Below are 19,310 nucleotides of genomic sequence, written 5' to 3' on the forward strand. Positions count from 1 at the left end.
AGAGAATCTGGGGAGAGGCACCGGCTTTGAGGACAGCTGGGTCCCCGCAGAATCCTCATCCGCGTTGTGCTTTTAGTGAGATGATACTTCCTGGGGAAGCAGAGCTTGCTAGATCATTTGCTAACTCCCTCCGAGTGCATGAGCTCATTTATAGAAGGGCAGGTTCCTCTGACCAGAGTCTTTGCGCTCCTTGGAGCCACGTTACTATGGCTGGTTACAGAGGAGCTGGGCGGGCCAAGTGGGCACTACCCAGGAGGTGGTTGGACTGGGAGCTGTGCCCGCCGGGCTGGGCAGTTGGATCCTCTGAGGGTTGAGGGCTCCCTCTGGCCTTGCCCCCACTGCCTTCCACCCACCCACAGGCCCTTAGCAGAGTCTCCACCAGATCCCGCAGCTGGGGACGCACCTCCTTGGATGCGTTCCGAGAGCTGCTGGGAGAGGCACGGCGGGGATTGGCTCTGATGGTCGCGCAGCTCTGGTGTTAGGGCAGTGCTTTCTGGATTTGGTTTCTCCTTGGTCAACAGCGTTTTCTTTGTTGTTTTTGTTTTGTTGGGATTCAGAGCGGAACAGGAAGTGACTGGGCAGTCTCTATCCAGAGTGCCCAGCGTTTGACGTCACAGGCCTCTGTGCTGTGTGCTTGGTCCGTAGGTCCCGTGAGTGCCGGCCCGTGCTGTGAGCTGCAGGAATTCAGGATTCCAGGACATACAGGAGATTTGTTTGCCCAACCTTCATGGCAGCAGAGGCCACAGGAGAGGGAGGGAAGGCGAGCTGCTGGGCCCAAGATGTGGGCCACATGGGGGTGATGGGAGGTGGGACAGGGCCATGGGGGAGCCTGATTTCCCTGGAGGTCTGGGTTATCCTGGAAGTCCAATGGGGAGTGGTGGTGTCTCCTGCAGTGGAGAGTCCTGTCACCGTGAAGGAGGCTGTCATGAGCCAGGCCAGGACAGGACATGGGCTGGAGTCTGGGCCGTGGGCCTCAGGGAAGCCAGGCAGATGACTCAGTGCACAGGGCTCCTACCCTGGCCTCTGAGTGGGCAGAGGCGGCCCCGTCAGGATGGGCTTAGGGTCTGGCTTGGTGGTGTCATGGCAGGAAAGGCAGAGGGCGGTGTATGTGAAATACCATAAGAAGCCTGGTGGGTTTCAGAGACTCCAGTGATGCTGGTGCTTCCTCATGCTGAGGTACAGGGGCTGAGCGCCCGGGGGCTGCTGGGCCACGAGGTGTCCATGTGGCCTGGGGAGGGGTTGCAGAAGCAGCACAAATGCCAGCTAGGGTGAGGCGGGGCTGGGCAGGTACAGGTGGCCCTGAGATGAGGCTGTTGGCTCTATAGGCAGCCCCTGGATGCTTGGGAGGCAGCCATGGCCTCATAAAGGGCAAAGGCTGTTCTCAGTCCCTGGCTCCAGGGGGAGCACATGAAGGGCTGGCCTTGCCTCCCCAGGTGGGCCTCCCAGTGTTACCAGGCCCGCATGGAGAATCCTCAGCAGGACCTGGAGGACAGCTTGTGCTTAGTGGGCATTTGTGAGGCTGCGAGCCAGGCTGGCAGCTCCTCCTCAGGAGCTTCTCAGTTAACAAGACAGCCTGAGTCAGGGAGCTGCAAGACCGGGGCGGCTTCAGACCCCAGTTCTTCCAGGCAGGGAAGATGCAAAGATGACAGGTGAGGAGAAGCGCGTTAGGGAGCTCCAGGCACCCCGTGCTGTGAGACCTCCTGGCCTAGGAAGAACAAGGGATGCATACCGTGAGGACGAGGCCGGCTGCACCCCCTCTCCTGGCTGCCGGTGCATGCCAAGGCTCTAGACAGACAGTGACGCTTTTGGGTGGCACCGTCACTGCTGTTGATCCTGAGCAGTAACCAGCAGCCGCCCCGTTACAGACAAGGTGGTAAGGTCTGTGGAGACCTGATTACCTGGGGGTCCAGGGGCCCACCGCCCCCCACACAGGCTGACACATTCCCTCTCCTGCCCCACTGTGCTTCCTCCTAGGCCCGCCAGCGCCAGCACCTCGAGGTCTCGCTGCCACGCAGGACTCACCTGTGGGACCGGGGGTAAGTCCAGGCCCCCTACGGCCTCCTTCAGAATTCCAGAGTCAATTACTTGCAAGAAAACCCTCTGTCTCCGCTTAAGCACAGTTGCTCCCTGTGTGCTTCTGTGTGGCCGGGGAGGATTGCTGGCGGCGGCGGGGTGTCCCCTCCTGCCCTCTCTGTGCACTCCCAGTGCGGGCTTTTAGAGGGGCTGCTGCTCGCAACCCCTATGTTGCTGTGTAGGGCATCTCCACGTCTCCCTGGCAGTTACATCTCATGGTGGCAACTCTTTCAGGACTGGATGGCCTTTGCTTTTTCTGAGAGACACCGAGGTGTGGTCCTCACCCTCTTTGCTCTCCAGACTAACTCCACCAGGAGCGGTGCCTGGCAGCTATTGGTGTCCAGGGCACCCGCCAGGCACCGTTGGCCCTGTAGGCCAAGCAGCCAGTGCTGGTGGAGACTAGCACTGCTCTGAGAACCACGAGCTGCTGGCAGCTGCATGTCGAATGGCACAGATCCCCATGGCGCTGGGACTTCCTGGTGGGGAGGAGAGGCTCCTTCCTGCTGGGCCGTTGCCCGCCGGTGGTCTGAGCTGAGCTCCTGCTTGGCTGCCATTCTGGGGTCCCGAGACACCCGCGGTGCTCACCTGTGGCTCCAGGCTGGCCTTGGCTGTGTGATTTCGAGTGAGGTCAGATGTGACTTGTTCCTGCTGATGACTTTGTCTGCCAGCATCACCCTCAAAATTGACTCTCTAGAAAAGTTGACTAATTCAGTATCCAAGGCTGTCTCCAGGAAGCAGCTTTCGTATGTCATCTGCAGTGGGAAGCTGGATCATGAATGAAGAATACTGGATTCACCTAAAGACACGAGTCTGTGGACGGCCTCCCGGGCTTCCCTGCTGGCCCAACCTGGCATTTTCCCTGGAGCAGTTTCTATGTGACCCTGAGCAGTCACAATACCTTGCGGGGTCTGAGGGAAGCTGGGCAGGCCCCGAAGATCTCCTCTGCTCCCTGAAGATGCTGCCGGGGCCCCCTGGGGATGCTTCATGCACCCCGCCCCCCATTCGTTCCTCAGTGCCTCTTCATACATTGGGGCCTCTCTGCCAGCACCTGGTGTGGGCCAGCCACCGTTGCTGACAGTGAATGTCTCAGGTGCTGGCTGTGTGTACTGGAGTTAGAGTCCAGGTTTGAGATCTGTGGCTTCAGTAGTGCCTGGGCCCCCAGCCCTCGGCATCAAGGTGGTCATTGCCTTAACAGGGAGGTTTGTTCGATAGGAGTGCAGGTGGCTAGAATCGGCAGGGCCTTGGAGGTGCTCAGTCCAGTGCTGGCAAGGGACAGAGAGGCACGGGCCAGGCTGCCCCTGTAGCTGGAAATGCTTTCTCCTTTCTTGCTTGTTTTCCTTGTTAATAATATTCTTATTCAAATATTATGATCTGGGGTAGATCATGGAATCACCTCTCTGTCATTAAATAAAGGAACTGGAGAAGTGGTCCCAGGTTCCAGAGCTGCCCTGGCCGGGAAGCTGCAGGCATCACTCCCTTCCATGGCTGGATCCAGGACTGCCCCGTTCCCCGGTGTGGCCAGTGCATGCTGGGAGCTTTGTGGATGGACTGGCAAGTTTCTGAGCCCCTCACCTGTGCTCTCTTTCCTTCCAGTTGTCGATTTCCCAGCTGGTGGCCTCCCCGCGATCCCCGACTCAGCACTGCTTGGCCAGGCCTACTTCACAGCTGCCCCATGGCTCTCGGGCCTCCCCGTCTCAGGGAGTAAGTGCTGCCCACCTCCTGCCGTGCCTTCCACCAAGGAATGGCTCCACAACTCCTCGCTTCGGGTTTTTGTGCTGTGCTGGTCCTCAGTTAGGTGGCAGAGACCTTGCAGGTTCCCTGGGATGTGGGTTGGGCGGGGGGCATTGCTTACTCTGAGGCCTCAGACAGTTGCCACCATTCTGTCTTGGAGACCAAAGAAGAATGTGGCCCGTGAGTTCTTCATGCCACGGCACTTGATTCAGATTGTGATCTACCCACAAAAACAAAGCTGAGGTGCTCCTAGGTCTCTACATGAAAGTAAAAGGAAGGTGTGGCTGAATCTGTAGACAGGGGCTGAGACAGGCACCCACCACCCCGGGACCCTCCTTGCTGTCAGCAGCTAAAGGAGGTGAGTGGAGGCCCCCATCCTGGCTTCAGGGTGTGCTCCTGGCTAAGATTGGCCCGCATTGCCACCAGCCTTGGGGAATTCCTATGGAGTTTGGTTTCCAAAGTCAGCTGATTCACCCGCAAACCGCATCTCGGGTCCTAACTGGAGTTATGTTGAGGAAAAATAGTTTCTTTTAATTCCTTGTTTGAAAACACTTCTAGCACCATGAGTCTCTGCCGCCTTATCTAAAGCATCTCTGGGGCTCGTGTGTTTGTGAAGAACTTGCCTAGCTTTTTATTACTGGTGCCTGAGACATGATATGTGAGAATGACCTGGTTTCCTCTGGACTGGAACAGAAAGCCTGGGAATGAAGCTTGAGAGAGCACATTCCCAACTCCCAAGCCAGCTCCTCGCTGAGAGGCCTGCCTCGGCCTTGGAGGGGAGTGGAGGTGGAATACGAGTGAATGACAGGAAGGTTCAGGGGCTGTGAGGACAAAAGACTGTCCAAACACACCAGCCAGGGGCTCGGTGCCACGGTTTATCTTGGAGTGTTGAGGAAGCTTCATCTTTCTGTTCTATAAACATATTTTGATGTGAATTTCCCATCTCAGGTGTCAGATGTCTCCCACGGTCCTGACCGGCTCATAAAATTAGGATTCCTTCCTCACTGCTTCTCAACTCACACATTGGGTTGCCACATGAAATATAGGATGCCCAGTTAAATTTGGACTTCAGGTAAACAACAAATAATTTTTTGGTATAAGTATGTCCCAAATATTGCAGGGAACATACTTATACTAAAATTATTTGTTGTTTACCTGAAATTCAAGTGTAATTGAACCTTCTGTATTTTTATTTGCTAGAGCTGGCAACCCTCCAGAGGCAATTCATCGATGAATCCCCTTAGATCTGGGCACCGTTGGTTGTTAGGAGTTGGGGTCCTTGGTGGCCTCACTCGAAAGCCCTCGTTTTGTTCAGCAGGAGTTCCCGTTGGAGGGCGGTATCTCCCACCTGGAAGCTGCCCTGAGCCAGACCTGCCTGGTCCTGGAAACATCCATTACTGAACGGTTACGGGAGCTGCCGTTCACGCCTTTGCATGCGCCTATTGTTGTGGGAACACAGACCAGGAGGTGAGGTGTGGGTCTGGGTGGGATGGAACCAGGCACGTGCTGTGTCGTCAGACTGTTGGACCTTGTGAACACAAAGTGTTCCACAGGGAGGTGCATCAATGGGTGCCCCCTTTCCCGGGAGGCTGCCTGAGGAATATCTGTCTCAGCTCTGCAGGGCAGCCCTCGAGAGCCTCCATGGTGCTCCTGCAGTCCTCCGGCTTTCCCGAGATTCTGGATGCCAATAAACAGCCAGCTGAGGCTGTCAACCCTACAGACCCCGTGACGTTTAACCCTCAGAAGGAGGAATCGGATTGTCTACAAAGTAATGAGATGGTGCTACAGTTTCTTGCCTTTAGCAGGTAAATGCTTGAATATTCTGTGTTACTCATCTGGCTTTCACATTTCCTGTGTTGAAGAGAAACTTTGCTGAGATTCTGACCTGGCAGAACTCTCTGTGCTCAGGTCTTGGTAGATTCGGGAGTGCCATCTGTTTTTATCTTATCTTGGCGGGGACCCACCCATGGCCTGCTAAATGCTGGGAAAGCTGTTTTGCCCCATCTTTTGTGGTCCTTCGGTGTGTTGTCCAGGTCTTAGATCTTAGTGTAGCTCCGAAGGCAGCTTCTGTAGCCGGGAGTGTCCTTATACTCTTGAGTGCTGCTGTCTGGCCGGCTTGCTGAGAGCACAGCAAAGCGGTTCCGTTGGTGACCGTGGCAGCCTCTTTACTGTTGCCCCAGCAACTAAGGTGCCTGGACCATCCCCTTATGCGAATGCACATCAGACCCCTCAGGTGCTGTGCCATGGATACTCGATTAACCCAGAGCTGTTGTTGGATTCAGAGTGGCCCAGGACTGCCGAGGAACGTCATGGCCAAAGACTGTGTATTTCACCTTCCAGTTCTACCGCTTCCCACCCGCAACAACGCCACGACTGCAGCTGGTCCAGCTGGATGAGGCTGGCCAGCCCGGCTCTGGTGCCCTGACCCACATCCTCGTGCCTGTGAGCAGAGACGGCACCTTTGATGCTGGTGAGTACTCATGTGCGTGGCAAAGGTGAGACATTCTGTGCTGAGTTGTGTGTGTAAACTGTCAATGTTATGAAAGTGGTACTATGAAAAGTTGAAAACGTATACAACATTAGAATAACACGGTGAACCAGGGCAGCAAACCCTCAGCCCCAGCAGCTCTTAGCTACCTCCCAACCCAGCGTCCTTCCCCAAGCCAGGGTTGTTTTGAAGCAAATCGCAGACATGACATAATTTCATGTATGAATATTTCCTTATGTGTAGCTAAACAATTAAAAATTCTCATTGAAAAACATAATTGGTATTTCCCACCTAAAATAATGACTCCTAATATCATCAAGTATCTAGCCAATTCCCACCTAAAATAGTAACTCCTAATATCATCAAGTATCTAGCCAATGTCACAATTTTGCTAGTAACCTCATAACACTTTTTAAAGTTTGTCCAGAAATAAGGTCCATCCTGGTCGTGGAGCAGTGTGACTCTTCAGTCTCTGCCTACAGTTGCTTCACCGTGCCTGTCTCTGTTGTTTCTTTTTTATGTATTTGTTGAAGAAGCCACATTGTACTGTAGAGCATCCACCCCACAGTCTGGATTTTGTTTTTGTATCCTGGTGGTAACATAAAGGTGTTGTTCTCTCCCCTCTTTACCTGTCAATTGGGAGTTAGATCTAGATGCATTGTTAGATGCTTGGTTTTGTTTTTGTTTTTGGCAAGAATTCTTTGTAGCGGGTGATGTTTGTGCCACCTCCTTCACCTCTGCTGCACCCTTGGCGTCAGCTTACTTCTTTTTATGTTGCACCAGCAGCCGTGTCACTTGTGCAGTAGTGGCGTTCTGTTTCTAGAACACCTCCCTTGTTTGTTAGCTGGAATGCTTCCAAAGCCAGAACCTTCCCGGCATCAACTTTTTGCTTATGTTGAGATGCAGTTTGTATGGGAAAGGCTGGATGATACTTGATTCTTCCCTTTATTTGCCAATTTCTGAAGTAATTACATGGTTCCCTGGCATCCTTCAAGGATGGGGACCAATGACTTTTTTTTCTTCAGGTATCATTGTAAACTAACAAATTGAAGCTACATTGAATAGAAACACGCCTGACATGTTGGTATTTTTATTGATGGTCAGTTTCCCCATCTTGGTTAGTGACACAGCTCATAAGGGACCCAGCTGGGGTCTCAAACACTGCCGCCTCTCAAGGTAGAAAGTGGCAGGTGGGAAAAGTGATGTTGAAGTACTGACCTCAAATCGAAGTAGCCTAACAATGGCACCTGACAACAGAGACACAAAGCAAATGCAGCGCTAGGGATCGAGGAGGCTGTTAAACAATAACCAAGAAAGTAATTCACTAGGAAAAGGAACAGTTCTGAATCTGCGAACTTCTAACATACGTAACCTCAAGATAGGAAGGAGAACTTGATGGACTTATAAGGAGAAATCGGCAAAGCCCCACAATCCTGGGAGCTCTAGACATACTTCTCAGTAGATTGTGGACCAAACAGAAATAAATTAATAAGGATATTATAAAATACAGTTTAAAAAGGTGATCTGAGAAAACCTGTACACCCCATTTAGAGAATATGCATTATTTTAAAGCATACTTTGAAACGTAGAGAAACGGATCATCATTCATATATATGTTTTTAGCTCACCAAGCAGGCATCATCCTATACTAAGAGAATTGGTATCAAATCTAATTTTATAACTTTCTCTGGTCATAATGCCACAAGATCAAAAGTCAGTCACTCCCTCCCCTACAACCACTCTGAACTGCTTTTTTTTTTTTTTTTTTTATTTTAAAACATGCTTCTAATTATTCGTGGGTCAGTGAAGACCTCAAATAGAAATGCCTAATTATTTAAAACTGAATGACAAAATAATATTGCATATCAAAACTTAGGAGATGCAAGTAAAATTGTAAATACAGGGGAATTTACAGTTTTAAATGCCTGTGTTGGTGAAGAAGAGAAGTACCCTTCCAGATATTGTTTTAATTGTTCAACTTAAGAAGTTTGGGGGGAGAAAAGACAGAACAAACCCAATAAAAGTAGAAGGAAAAAAATTTGATGAGTGTAAATGCTTAGAAGACAAAACAATAGAACAGGTCAGCCAAACAGTTGGGCACCAGGTACAACAGGGCATGCTTCTTGTTTCTTGTCCATGGGCACAGTCAGTCAAGAGAGGCAGATGGCGGAGATGAAAATATCACTGTCTTTATCATGCATTTATTCATGATAAGGAGGGTGTAGGACTTGGTTGGTCTGAGAGCCAGCTGTGCCCACTGGCACCAGCCCCCGATGTGGATAGCCTTTGATGCAGGTGGAAGTTGGCCAGACAGCAGCGGGCTTGGCACCTGGGGTGAGCCCTCGCCTCTCTGCATGCCTGGAAGCACATCTCGGACTGTTGCATTCTCTCCTGTGGGCAGATCTGAAAAGAAGAGAGTGGGGAGGAGGAGTGAGCAGCCTAGTTAGTTAGCTCAGTTAGTCTATTCCCCATCCCCAGTCAGTTGAGCTGCTCTTGCCCTGAGAGGCACAGGGGCTGGGCAGAGAGAGGCCACAGGAGGCTCCTTTGCATAGAGTTGTGAAGCCAGGGAAGGACGTGCTCCTACAACATTTCTGGGGTTTGGTTTTCTCAACTCATTGGCCTTCATCATTACTAAACCAGGGGTGTGGCCTTTGTCTTTGCGGGGAGGGGGCTGGTCACCACCATGGCGTTTCCAACCTTCCTGGATCACTTCAGCTAAGCCAACCACCTTTCCTTTTTCATTCCTCCCAAGGCCTTTGGTAGGCAGTCCAACTGATGTCCCCAGAAGGCTGAAAATGGATCAGATTAACGCGTTGCTCTCAAGGCTCCTCTGTACCCACCGCTGAAGACTCATTCCCTCCTCTGTTTCCCATTCCAGATTCCATCCAGTCATTGCATCCAGCACAACTCATCAGAGGCTCTGCAGTGAAGTTAAACGAGAGCATTGAGATCATTCAGTAAAAAAGGCCAACCACTTAGAGATGCTCCTGACTTGAATATAAACCCCTTTCCATGATGAATTTCCCAGAGAGGAATTAAAGTCCCCAAATTAAATTTCCTTGCAGGTTGAAGTCCAAAGAAATGAAACTCCAAAATCAAATTTTCTTGTCATTATGAATTAAAATTCAAAGTCCAAAATTCTTAAGTTGAAGTCCAAAAAAACCCCACCCGACTGATTTCCATTTCTTACATAGCTGAGTCTCTGCTTGGGCAGGTCTGGACTTCCTTCAGCGGCCGCAGCTTGAGGGAGGGTTCTCCCTGGACGACGGGCACGGTTCCCTAAGGCCTTGGGAGTTGCATCAGTTCAGGACTGAGCCTCTCATAAGCCTCACTTAAAAGATACTTGTTGTTGTTGTTGAACTATAACATGCGTATGGTGAAGAGCACAGATTGCCAGTGCATGGTTCTATTATTTTAAAAAATTAATAATTTTTTTTTTTAGATCGGTTTTAGGTTTACAGAAAAATTGAGTAGCTGGTACAGAGAGTTCCCATAGGACCTCCCCCTCCAAGAGTTTCCCCTATTATTAACATTTTGCATTGGTGTGACCTGTTCTTTCTTCGGGTTTTTTTTGGGGGTTTTTTTTTTTTTTTTTGAGACAGGATCTTACTCTGTCACCCAGGCCAGAGTGCAGTGGCACAATCACGGCTCACTGCAACCCCTACCCCCTGGGCTCAAACAGTCCTCCCACCTCAGCCCCCACGTAGCTGGGAGCACAGGCATGCACCACCGTGCCCAACTAACGCTTTTTTGTAGTTTTTATAGAGATGGGGTTTTGCCATGTTGGCCAGGCTGGTGTTGAACTCCTTGGCTCAAGTGATCCTCCTGCCTCAGCCTCCCAAAGTGCTGAGATGTCAGGTGTGAGCCACCATACCTGCTGTGTGACACATTTGTTACAATTGATGAACCAGTATTAAAAAAGTATTATGAACTAAACTCATAGTTTACGCTAAAGTTCATTCTGCATTATACAGTCTGTGATTTTTGACAAATACATGACATCGTGAATCCACCATGATGGATCATACGGAATAGCTTCATCGCCCTACACCCCCACTGCGCTCCACCTATTCAGCCCTCCCCTCCTCTCCGGGCACTGCTGTTCTTTTGACTGTTTCCATGTTGCCTCTTCCAGAACGTCATACAAGTGGTACCATCGTTTGTAGCTTTTCAAAACTGGTTTCTTCCAGCACTGTGCATTTAAAGTTCCTCCATGGCTTTTTATGTCTCGCTCAGTCATTTCTTGGATTGCTGAATGACACTTCATTGCACATACGTGCCACAGCCTGTTTTTCCATTCACCTCTTGAAGGGCATCTTGGTTGTTTACAGTTTTTGGCAATTTTGAATAAAGCTGTTAGAAACATTTGTGTACAGGGTTTTGTGTGTACATAATGTTTCAACTCACGGGTAAATACCAAGGAGTGTGGTTGCTGGATCATGTGGTAAGAGTATGTTTAGTTTTGTTCGGAATCACCATACTGTCTTCCAAAGTGGCTGGGCCTTTTTGCGTTCCCACCAGCAGTGAATGAGGGTTCTGGTTGCTCCATATCCTCACCAGCATTTGGTCTTGTCAGTGGCTGGGATTTTAGCTGCTCTAGCAGGCCGTACAGTGGGGTCTTGTTGTAATTTGCAGTTCTCTAGTGACGTATGATGTGGGGCATCTTCTCATGCTTATTTGCCTTCTGTACATCTTCCTCCATGAGATTTCTGCTCAGACACCCGAACGGATGTCTGTATACATTTTGGATGCAAGTCATTATCAGACACGTATTCTGCAAATGTTTTTTCCCGATCTATGGCTTGTCTTTTTATTCTCTTACCAGCATGTTTGGCAGAGTGAAGTTTTTCATTTTAATGAAGTCCAGCTCATTAGTTATTTCTCTTATGGATTGTGCATGGGTTGTATCTGAAAAGCCATCTCTGAGGTCACCTAGATTTTGTTCTGTGTTATCTCCTAGGAGTTGTATAGTTCTGTGGTTCCCATTTAGGTCTGTGATCCATTTTGAGCTAATTTTTATAAAAGGTACAAATTTTACCAAGTGAACACATCTGCGTAACCACCTCCCAGCCCGGAAGGGGCCCTGCAACAGGATGCAGAGGCCCTCCCTCACCCCAGTCCTTCACCTCATCCAAGGGAACCACCCTTCTGAATTCCGCCACCATAGATCGATTTTGCTCCCTTTTTTGGACTTTGGTGGGATCATGTTTTATGTTCCGTTTTGAATCCCACTTCTTTTGCTGGCCTCTTGTCTGTGAGGTCCCTGTTCTGTCTGTAGCATTAGCGTTTCCATTTTCCTGGCTGTAGCGAAACCCAGTGTCTGGTGATTCTGTGATACTTCTCCGTTCAAATAGGCAATGGAATGGGTTCCAGTTTTTGGCTCTTTTGCGTAATGCTGCTGCGAGTGTGCTTTTGGTGCACACGGGCCATTGTGTTGGAGATGTGCCTGGGAGTGAACGGCTGGGTTGTGGAGCAGCACCTGTTGTTAGGTGTAATGGATCTGCCAGGCAGGTTTCCCTCGTGCTGTGCCAGCTTCCACATCCATCAGCAGGAGCCCGGCAGCCCAAACAGCGCCATGCCCTTGCCAGTCACATGGTGATCACTGGTTTCTTTGTTTCTTTGAACCATCCTGATGTGGAGGCATCTGGTGGTCGGAGCTTCCGTGATGATACTGAGTGCCTTTCACAGGCCTGCTGGCCTCGGGGGTATCGTCGTTCATGAGGCATGTGTTTAGGTCCCCCCTGCCTGTTTTCTAGTGTGCTGTCTGTGTGTGTGTGTGTATGCGTGTGTGTGTCTGAACGGATAGGCATTCTTTCCATAGCCTGTTACCAGAGTGAATAGGACATGCAGGATTTTAAAGCACTGGCCCCATACCCACCAAATTTAGACAAGCCAATTCCCAGCCCCTGAATAGTTGTCCTAAGGAAAATTATGTTCTCAGAATCCAAAATTTGACATTGCCAGAGACTCGGGTGTCTGAGTGAATGAGGATAGATGGGAGAACGCCTTGGTTCCAGCTTCCCAGGCCTTTGCCTCGTCCTGATCGGGAGGAAGATCCACTAAGAGAGCGGCATCTGAGGCGGGGCTGTCTTCCTGGCAAAGCCGTTGGGGGCTTGTGCCAAGGCCCTGCACACTGGTCCTCCTGAACTGAAGCTTCCCGCAGCCACGCCCATGGGCCTGGAGGAGCCAAGGAGCCCAGGGCTCCCTAGAGTGGTTTTCTCCGTTTTTGGGTGTTCGGAGCTGTGAGTGGCCTTTCTCCTCATCACCTCTTCTTCCTGCACCTTTCGAGGAGCTCTGCTGAGGGCGTGGTCTCCCCCATGTGCGTTGGTTCCCTCCTCGGCCCTGGGCTTGGTGCCTTCGACCCTTTTTGCTTTCTTTGCTCCTGTCCTGGCCTTCTGCTTCCTAACATGTTTCTCTTGGTGTTTTTGTCTCGTGGGGCCCTCCTCAGTGTGAGAGCTGAAGTCACTGAATTTTGGATCAGCCAAGAGTATCTGTTCTTCTGAAGGACGCCAGTCCATTTCCCCTCCCTGGGCCCTCCCAGCCAAGAGGCATCTCCATCAGACCAGCCTCCAGTCCTGCTCCGGGCCACCTAGCACAGCCTCGCCATGTCTTGCTTAGTGGATCTCCTCTTTCCCGGGCCCTCTGCAAGAGCCCTAATCCCATATGTCCCCACCTACAGAAACCGTGCCATGTTTTGGAATGTTGCTTAACTGTTTATCTTGAATTATGTGAAAGTAAGTTGTAGACATGCATGGTAACACTCTACCTCTAAATAAGCAACGTGCATCTCTTAATAAGGGTACCCTTTTATATATGTGCAATTCTAGTATCACATTTAAGATAATACGAATTTCATAGTACCATTTCCCCATTTGTCCCCCATGTATGTTTTTTTGATCTGGGATCCAGCCCAGGTTCCTGTATTGTATTTGTGATTATCGCTTTAATCTGGTAGTCGCCTGCATTCTTTTCCAGTGACACTGGCTTTTGGGAGAGACCATGTGAGCTGTCTTGTGGAACGTCCCATGTTCCATGCTCATCTGGTTGCTTCTTCCTGTTGTTGAACTTGTTGCTTTATCCCTGTAGTTCTTGAACACTGGGAGCGAGGGCCGAAAGCTCAGTTTGATTCTGGATCTCAGCATGAACACTTCATTGTCAGTGCTGTGTGCTTCACAGCCCACCACCTCAGGAGGCGCGAGTGCCAGACCATCTCATTGTTACGATGCCGATTTGGTCGCTTGGTTGAGATGCCCACCCCCAGATTTCTCCTGTAGAAAGAGAGTTTTTCCCTTTGAACTGACTGAAGAATTCCTTGGGCCATTTTTTGGCTTCATGGAAATAATCTGGTCCCCAGCAACCTCCCACCTCTTGTTTTAACACCCTGGGCCAAGCTTTGCTTGCGTCAGTTATTTAATTGGTGTTTTCGAAATGGTGGTTTGTCTAATTCTATCATTTGGTCTGCTCTGCCTTTATTAGCTCACATTCTTTGTTAAAAAAGAACTTTCCCTACTGACAAGGGATGGACTACAGATACGTGCTCCAAAAAGATGTGTGCTCCAAAAAGACAAAGGTTTAATTCCTTCCCTTTAATTGTCGGTTTTCAGAGTGAGAAGTCAGTGGAATAGTTAGCCCAGTAGTGGCGATCCCAGCGTGAGGTATCTGGCTGTTTTCCTTTGTCTTTGGAGTGTGGCTGTGGACTCCTGCATCTTCATCGATGCGCCAGATTGCACTCATTATTATTCCAGGAGCCCTTCCGGCCTTTCACCCACTCTGATTGGCCTTTGAGCGCCTCCTGCTTTCTGGAGCAGTGCTGGTTCCAGGCTTATCTTGTGTTCTCCCTGCTGCCAGCCAGGGCCCGTTTCTCTGTGGAGCCTGATCCGTCTGAATGGGCATGACGTTTCGGAGATCAGGATATGGGGTGCTGGCCGGGTGTGGTAGCTCACGCCTGTAATCCCAGCACTTTGGGAGGCCGAGGCGGGTAGATCACAAGGTCAGGAGATCGAGACCATCCTGGCTAACACGGTGAAACCCCGTCTCTACTAAAAGTACAAAAAAATTAGCTGGGCGTTTTGGTGGGTGCCTGTAGTCCCAGCTACTTGGGAGGCTGAGACAGGAGAATGGCGTGAACCCTGGAGGCGGAGTTTGCAGTGAGCCGAGATCGCACCACTGCACTCCAGCCTGGGCAATAGAGCAACACTCCGTCTCAAAAAAAAAAAAAAAGAAAAAGGATGTGGGGTGCTTTGATTCTGGATCTTCTTGCTTCAAAGCCTTTTGCCGGGAAGAGCTGGGGGAATGTTAAAACGTGAGTTCATGTTGATCTTCCTAAGTCAGGTTTAGAATTTTTCTCATAAATTTCCTTATATTATTTGTGTCTCTCTTACACGGAAAATCATGGTTTCTCATCATGTATTTACTTATTTATTTTGCCTAACAACATATAGAATGCATTTTCCCAATGACACTGCTGATGTTAACTGTTGACTTAATGTCAACAGTGCGCGTCCTGCTCAAGTCAGGTTCTTCACAGTTCCTTTTGGGCTCTGTCCCACCAAGGGTGTAGAATTGGTTTAGTGTGACCAAAAGCCCTCGAAATAATTCTTATCTCCAGTTTGATATTCAGTATGATTCATTTGTTTTAATTTGTTTTCAATTTTATGTTTGCTTTCCTTTTTGATTTAAATTTTTTGGAATATTTACGTGGTTGAAAGTTGAACACCATAGTCCAGTGTGTGCTCAGGGCTCCTGCCTCCCTTATCCCCGCGGGCTCCACCCCCTGCCCAGTCCCCTAACGGTAACCAAACTTTTCGTTTCTGGCTGATCCTTCCAGTGTTTTTATTGATTTGTTTTTTCAAAAATAAGCAAATATTTACATTTTATTTTCCCTGTTTTCTAATTCAGTGGTAACATACCAAATACACTCTTCTGCTCCCTGCTTTTTTCAGTGAACGTCATAGCCCAAGTTTGGCTGCACAGACATCACCTGTGCCTGTTTCTACGGTAGCTGCGTCATGCTCTGTGGGCTGCACAGATGTCAGCTGTGCTTGTTTCTACGGCAGCTGCATCATGCTTTGTGGGGTGGTTGTGCTGAGTAAACAGCTGCACAACCACCCTAATAGACATTTGCATCATTTCCAGTATTTCGCTGTCTCAGCAGTTAGTTCTTTCTGGTTCTGGAAAGGGGATTATGGAATCATAGGCTTCACTGGTATTGACAGACACTGCCCCGCACCCTCTGCCGGGTGCCGCTGCCCGGGGCTCCACTGGCAATCCCCGGGGCTGCTGGTTTCCTCTTGCTCGCCGTCACAATGGGGCATTAACGGCTGGTGGCTTTACAGTCCCGTAGATGTGAAGTCCATCTTATTGCAGTTTTTTTGTTTTGTTTTGTTTGAAATGAAGTCTTACTCTGTTGCCCAAGCTGGAGTGCAGTGGCGCAATCTTGGCACACTGCAACCTCCACCTCCTGGGTTCAAGTGACTCTCCTGCCTCAGCCTCCTGAGTAGCTGGGATTACAGGCATGAGCCACCACGCCCAGCTAATTTTTGTATTTTTAGTAGAGACGGGGTTTCGCTGTGTTGGCTAGGCTGGTCTTGAACTTCTGACCTCGTGATCCACCCACCTTGGCCTCCCAAAGTGCTAGCCCGCCTCGGCCTCCTAAAGTGCTGGGATTGCAGGTGTGAGCCACCACGCCTGGCCCTTAGTGCAGTTTTAATTTGCGTTTCTTTTATGATAAGTCAAGTTGAGTATCTTTTATATTTGTCTTTATCTGCAAACTTCTATTCATACCTTTTCCCATTATTCTATCACGTTTTTAGTCTATTTCATCTTCTGTTCTGGGGAGCTCTTATTAGGGAGAAGAACCCTCGTGATACAGTAATAATTGCAAATGTGTTTTCCTACTTTTCATTTGTCTTTTTACTTTGCTTATGGTGGGCTTTGCTATTATATAAAAGGGTTTTTTAAAATGTAGTCAAATGTATCAGTCTTTTCTTGCTTCGGAATTATTGAGTCATAGACAGAAAGGCTTTCTCCTCTCCCACTTTACAGAGCGATTGAGGCTCATGTTCTTGGACTTGCAGGCCTTGTTTATGTTTAGACATAAACACAAAAATAAAAAAAGTGGTAAATTTTTTTTAAGAAATTTTATTTTTTTGTCTCCCATGTCTATCCTGCAGACCCCATGCCTGTTGATAAAAACCTGTCTGTTTTCTGGTGACTTGAGAGCCACCATCATCATGGACCAACATTCTTCACGCATTTGGGGTTATTTCTGTATTTTCTAATTTGTTCCATTAGACTTGGCCCAAACTGTTTTCTGTTAAGGACCAGCTAGTAAATATTTTAGGCTTCCTGGGCTGCTTGTGTTGTCTGTCACATTTTCTTCTTTTTGTTTACAATTCATTAAAAACATAAAAACGATTTCTTATCTCTGCTGAGCTTGGCCTCGGTCTGCGGTTTGCGTCCTCTGCACTAGGCTGTGTCTGTGGTCACTGGGACTGTGCCTTCAGTCAGAGCCTCTTTCGTTGCCTGAATTTCTAGCAAGCTGAGCTCTCACCACGTTGATCTTCCTTGCAGGGTTTTCCTGGGTATTCTTGCTTATTTAGTTTTCCATAAGGACTTTTTAGGATCCTTGTGGGCATTCCATCACATGGGGAGAATTTACACCCAAGAGCTAGGAGATGATGGTCCCAGACAAGACTGCTTTTCCATGTGTTCATTTCCACTGTGCATCTTTCTGAAGAGTTTTACAGTTTATGTCCTATGGGTTTTGTTATTGTTTTGTTTTCTATTTGATTAAATTTTGTGTTTATCTTTACTGTCCTCTCATTTCTCCTTGATTTTTGGTATACTTTACTATTTTCCTATTTTTTTTTTTTTTGAGCTGCTTAATTCATTTATCTTAATTCTTTGTTTGTATGGATATACAGGATTCAAGGCTATGAATTTTCCTGTGATTACTGCCTTATGATTGTTGATACTAATAAGTAGTGTTTTCATTATTATTACTGTTTTCAGAAAATCTTTTTCGATTGTGTTTGCCCTTTGACAGAAAGTTATTTATTTGGAAATTTGTTTCTTAAAAAATTTTACCTGGCCGGGCGCGGTGCCTCAAGCCTGTAATCCCAGCACTTTGGGAGGCCAAGACGGGCGGATCACAAGGTCAGGAGATCGAGACCATCCTGGCTCACATGGTGAAACCCCGTCTCTACTAAAAATACAAAAAACTAGCCGGGCGAGGTGGCGGCGCCTGTAGTCCCAGCTACTCGGGAGGCTGAGGCAGGAGAATGGCGTGAACCCGGGAGGCGGAGCTTGCAGTGAGCTGAGATCTGGCCACTGCACTCCAGCCTGGGTGACAGAGCGAGACTCCGTCTCAAAAAAAAAAAAAAAAATTTTACCTTTTTTTATTGTTGCTTTTTCTTTTTTGAGACTGGGTCTTGCTTCATAGCCCAGGCTGGAGTGCAGTGGCGCGATCTCAGCTCACTGCAACCTCCATCTCCTGTATTCAAGTGATGGGCCTCAGCCTCATGAGTAACTGGGACTACAGGCATGCACCACTATGCCTGGGCGACTTTTGTGTGTTTTGTAGAGATGGGGTTTCGCCATGTTGCCCAGGCTGGTGTATTAATTTCTAGTTTATTGCATTATGTTCGGAGAATATTATTTGTATTATTTCTACTTTATGGAGCGTAGTTTTTTGTGGCCTAATATATGGTTAGTTTATATTAATGTTCCAAATACACTTGAAAAGTTGTTTTCTCTGTCATTGGGCTGCTGCGTTAAGGTGAATCCCTGCACCCCGCATCCCTGCCACTGTGGGAGTTGGCTACTCTGGTCTTCTAGATTGTTACTCATTCGTCATTGCCTGGATCTGCCTTTGAATGGAGAGTGGTTGGTTTCTACCATTACTATGTTTTCTGTTTCCTCAACCCCAGAAGCAGTGAGGATTCCATCCAGGCTGGGGCGCGGTGTTTATGACGGGGGCATAGGAGGTGGGCTTGGGGAGGACAGGGCCACTGCCCCGGTAGTCTTCTTAGTTCAGTTGGAGGCCAGCTTCCTTTACTTCTGAGTGGGATGGAAATGACATAGGGTGGACTGTGGGGAGCTTGGACCTCAGCGGTGGCCACAGAGGAGCCTCTTGTCCCAGCTGGACAGGGAGGGGAAAGGTCTGAGGCTGCGGTGGGGAGAGTTGGGAGGCTGGTCAGAGGAGCCCAGACCAGGATGGCCCCCTGCCGCCCACTCCAAGAGCTCTCAGCATGCTGTTAGCTCTGGGATCAGTGTCCCTGTCCTTGGGACCCTGAGCTCCTTAAGGGTGGGGCCCTGCTTGTCCAGTTCTCGCAGCACTACCCTGTGCAGGGCCTCCTGCGTGGCGGGGGCACAGTCATTTATTTGCTGAGTGAGTGAATTAATGGTAGCATTGAAAGGCCCTGGCAGTGCTTGGGTATAGTGGTGATGGAGCAGGGGCCGGCCCAGCAGGGCGTTGGAAGGAGCTCCCCGGGAGACAAAACAGAGGGTCCCGTTGGGTCAAGTACCTAAAGCTCTAGGAGGGTCTGTGGCATGGGAGAGGCTGAGGTAGGGTTGCAGCGTACCCAGGGTATCACTGGGGAGTTGGCCTGCAAAGGCATGGCCAGTATGGAGGGAGGGCTTCGGCAACTCCTTCTACAGCCCAGGTCAGTGCAGGTCGTGCCCTGAGCCAGGCTTTGGTGCTCATGGGTCTTTGTTCCAGGGCCTGCTGCCCCTGCGAGAAGTGCCACCAGGCTCCTATCTGTGCGTGGGTGTGTCCTGATCTCTCACTAGATGCCACGGTCCAGGATAGGTGGGGCCGGGGCAGGGGTGGGGCTGTGTGGCTGATCACCTCTGAGGTACCACACTGGGGACGTGCCTGCCCTTGGGTGATGTTAATCGCCGTCTCCTCCTTGGTCTTCGTCCAGATTCCTTGCTTGCCTTTCTGCCCCAAGATGCCCCCGTGAGCTCCTGCTGTGGCCAGTGCCGGGCCTGAGCAGTGGGTCCTTGCTCCACCTCC

The 19,310-nt window shown here is 49.5% G+C and overlaps 1 protein-coding gene across 13 annotated transcripts in view; it reads left to right on the forward strand.

Moving 5' to 3' along the window:
* NPHP4 (nephrocystin 4) overlaps positions 1-19,310 on the forward strand; it is a 143,358-nt gene that overhangs the window by 95,298 nt on the left and 28,750 nt on the right. For 12 of the 13 annotated variants that reach the window (XR_004441133.1, XR_004441135.1, XR_004441131.1 and 9 more), the window contains 5 exons: positions 1,975-2,036; positions 3,667-3,774; positions 5,120-5,271; positions 5,418-5,609; positions 6,087-6,274. Coding sequence is in view for 8 of the 13 variants with exons in the window: in XM_033228611.1 (XP_033084502.1) it covers positions 1,975-2,036; positions 3,667-3,774; positions 5,120-5,271; positions 5,418-5,609; positions 6,087-6,274 (702 nt within the window). In the remaining 5 variants the exon portion in view is untranslated. The remainder of the gene's footprint in view (positions 1-1,974; positions 2,037-3,666; positions 3,775-5,119; positions 5,272-5,417; positions 5,610-6,086; positions 6,275-19,310) is intronic. The other variant, XM_033228614.1, reaches the window with a different exon arrangement.

Source organism: Trachypithecus francoisi, unplaced genomic scaffold (genome assembly GCF_009764315.1).
Source record: "Trachypithecus francoisi isolate TF-2019V2 unplaced genomic scaffold, Tfra_2.0 Lachesis_group12, whole genome shotgun sequence".
NCBI lineage: Eukaryota > Metazoa > Chordata > Mammalia > Primates > Cercopithecidae > Trachypithecus > Trachypithecus francoisi.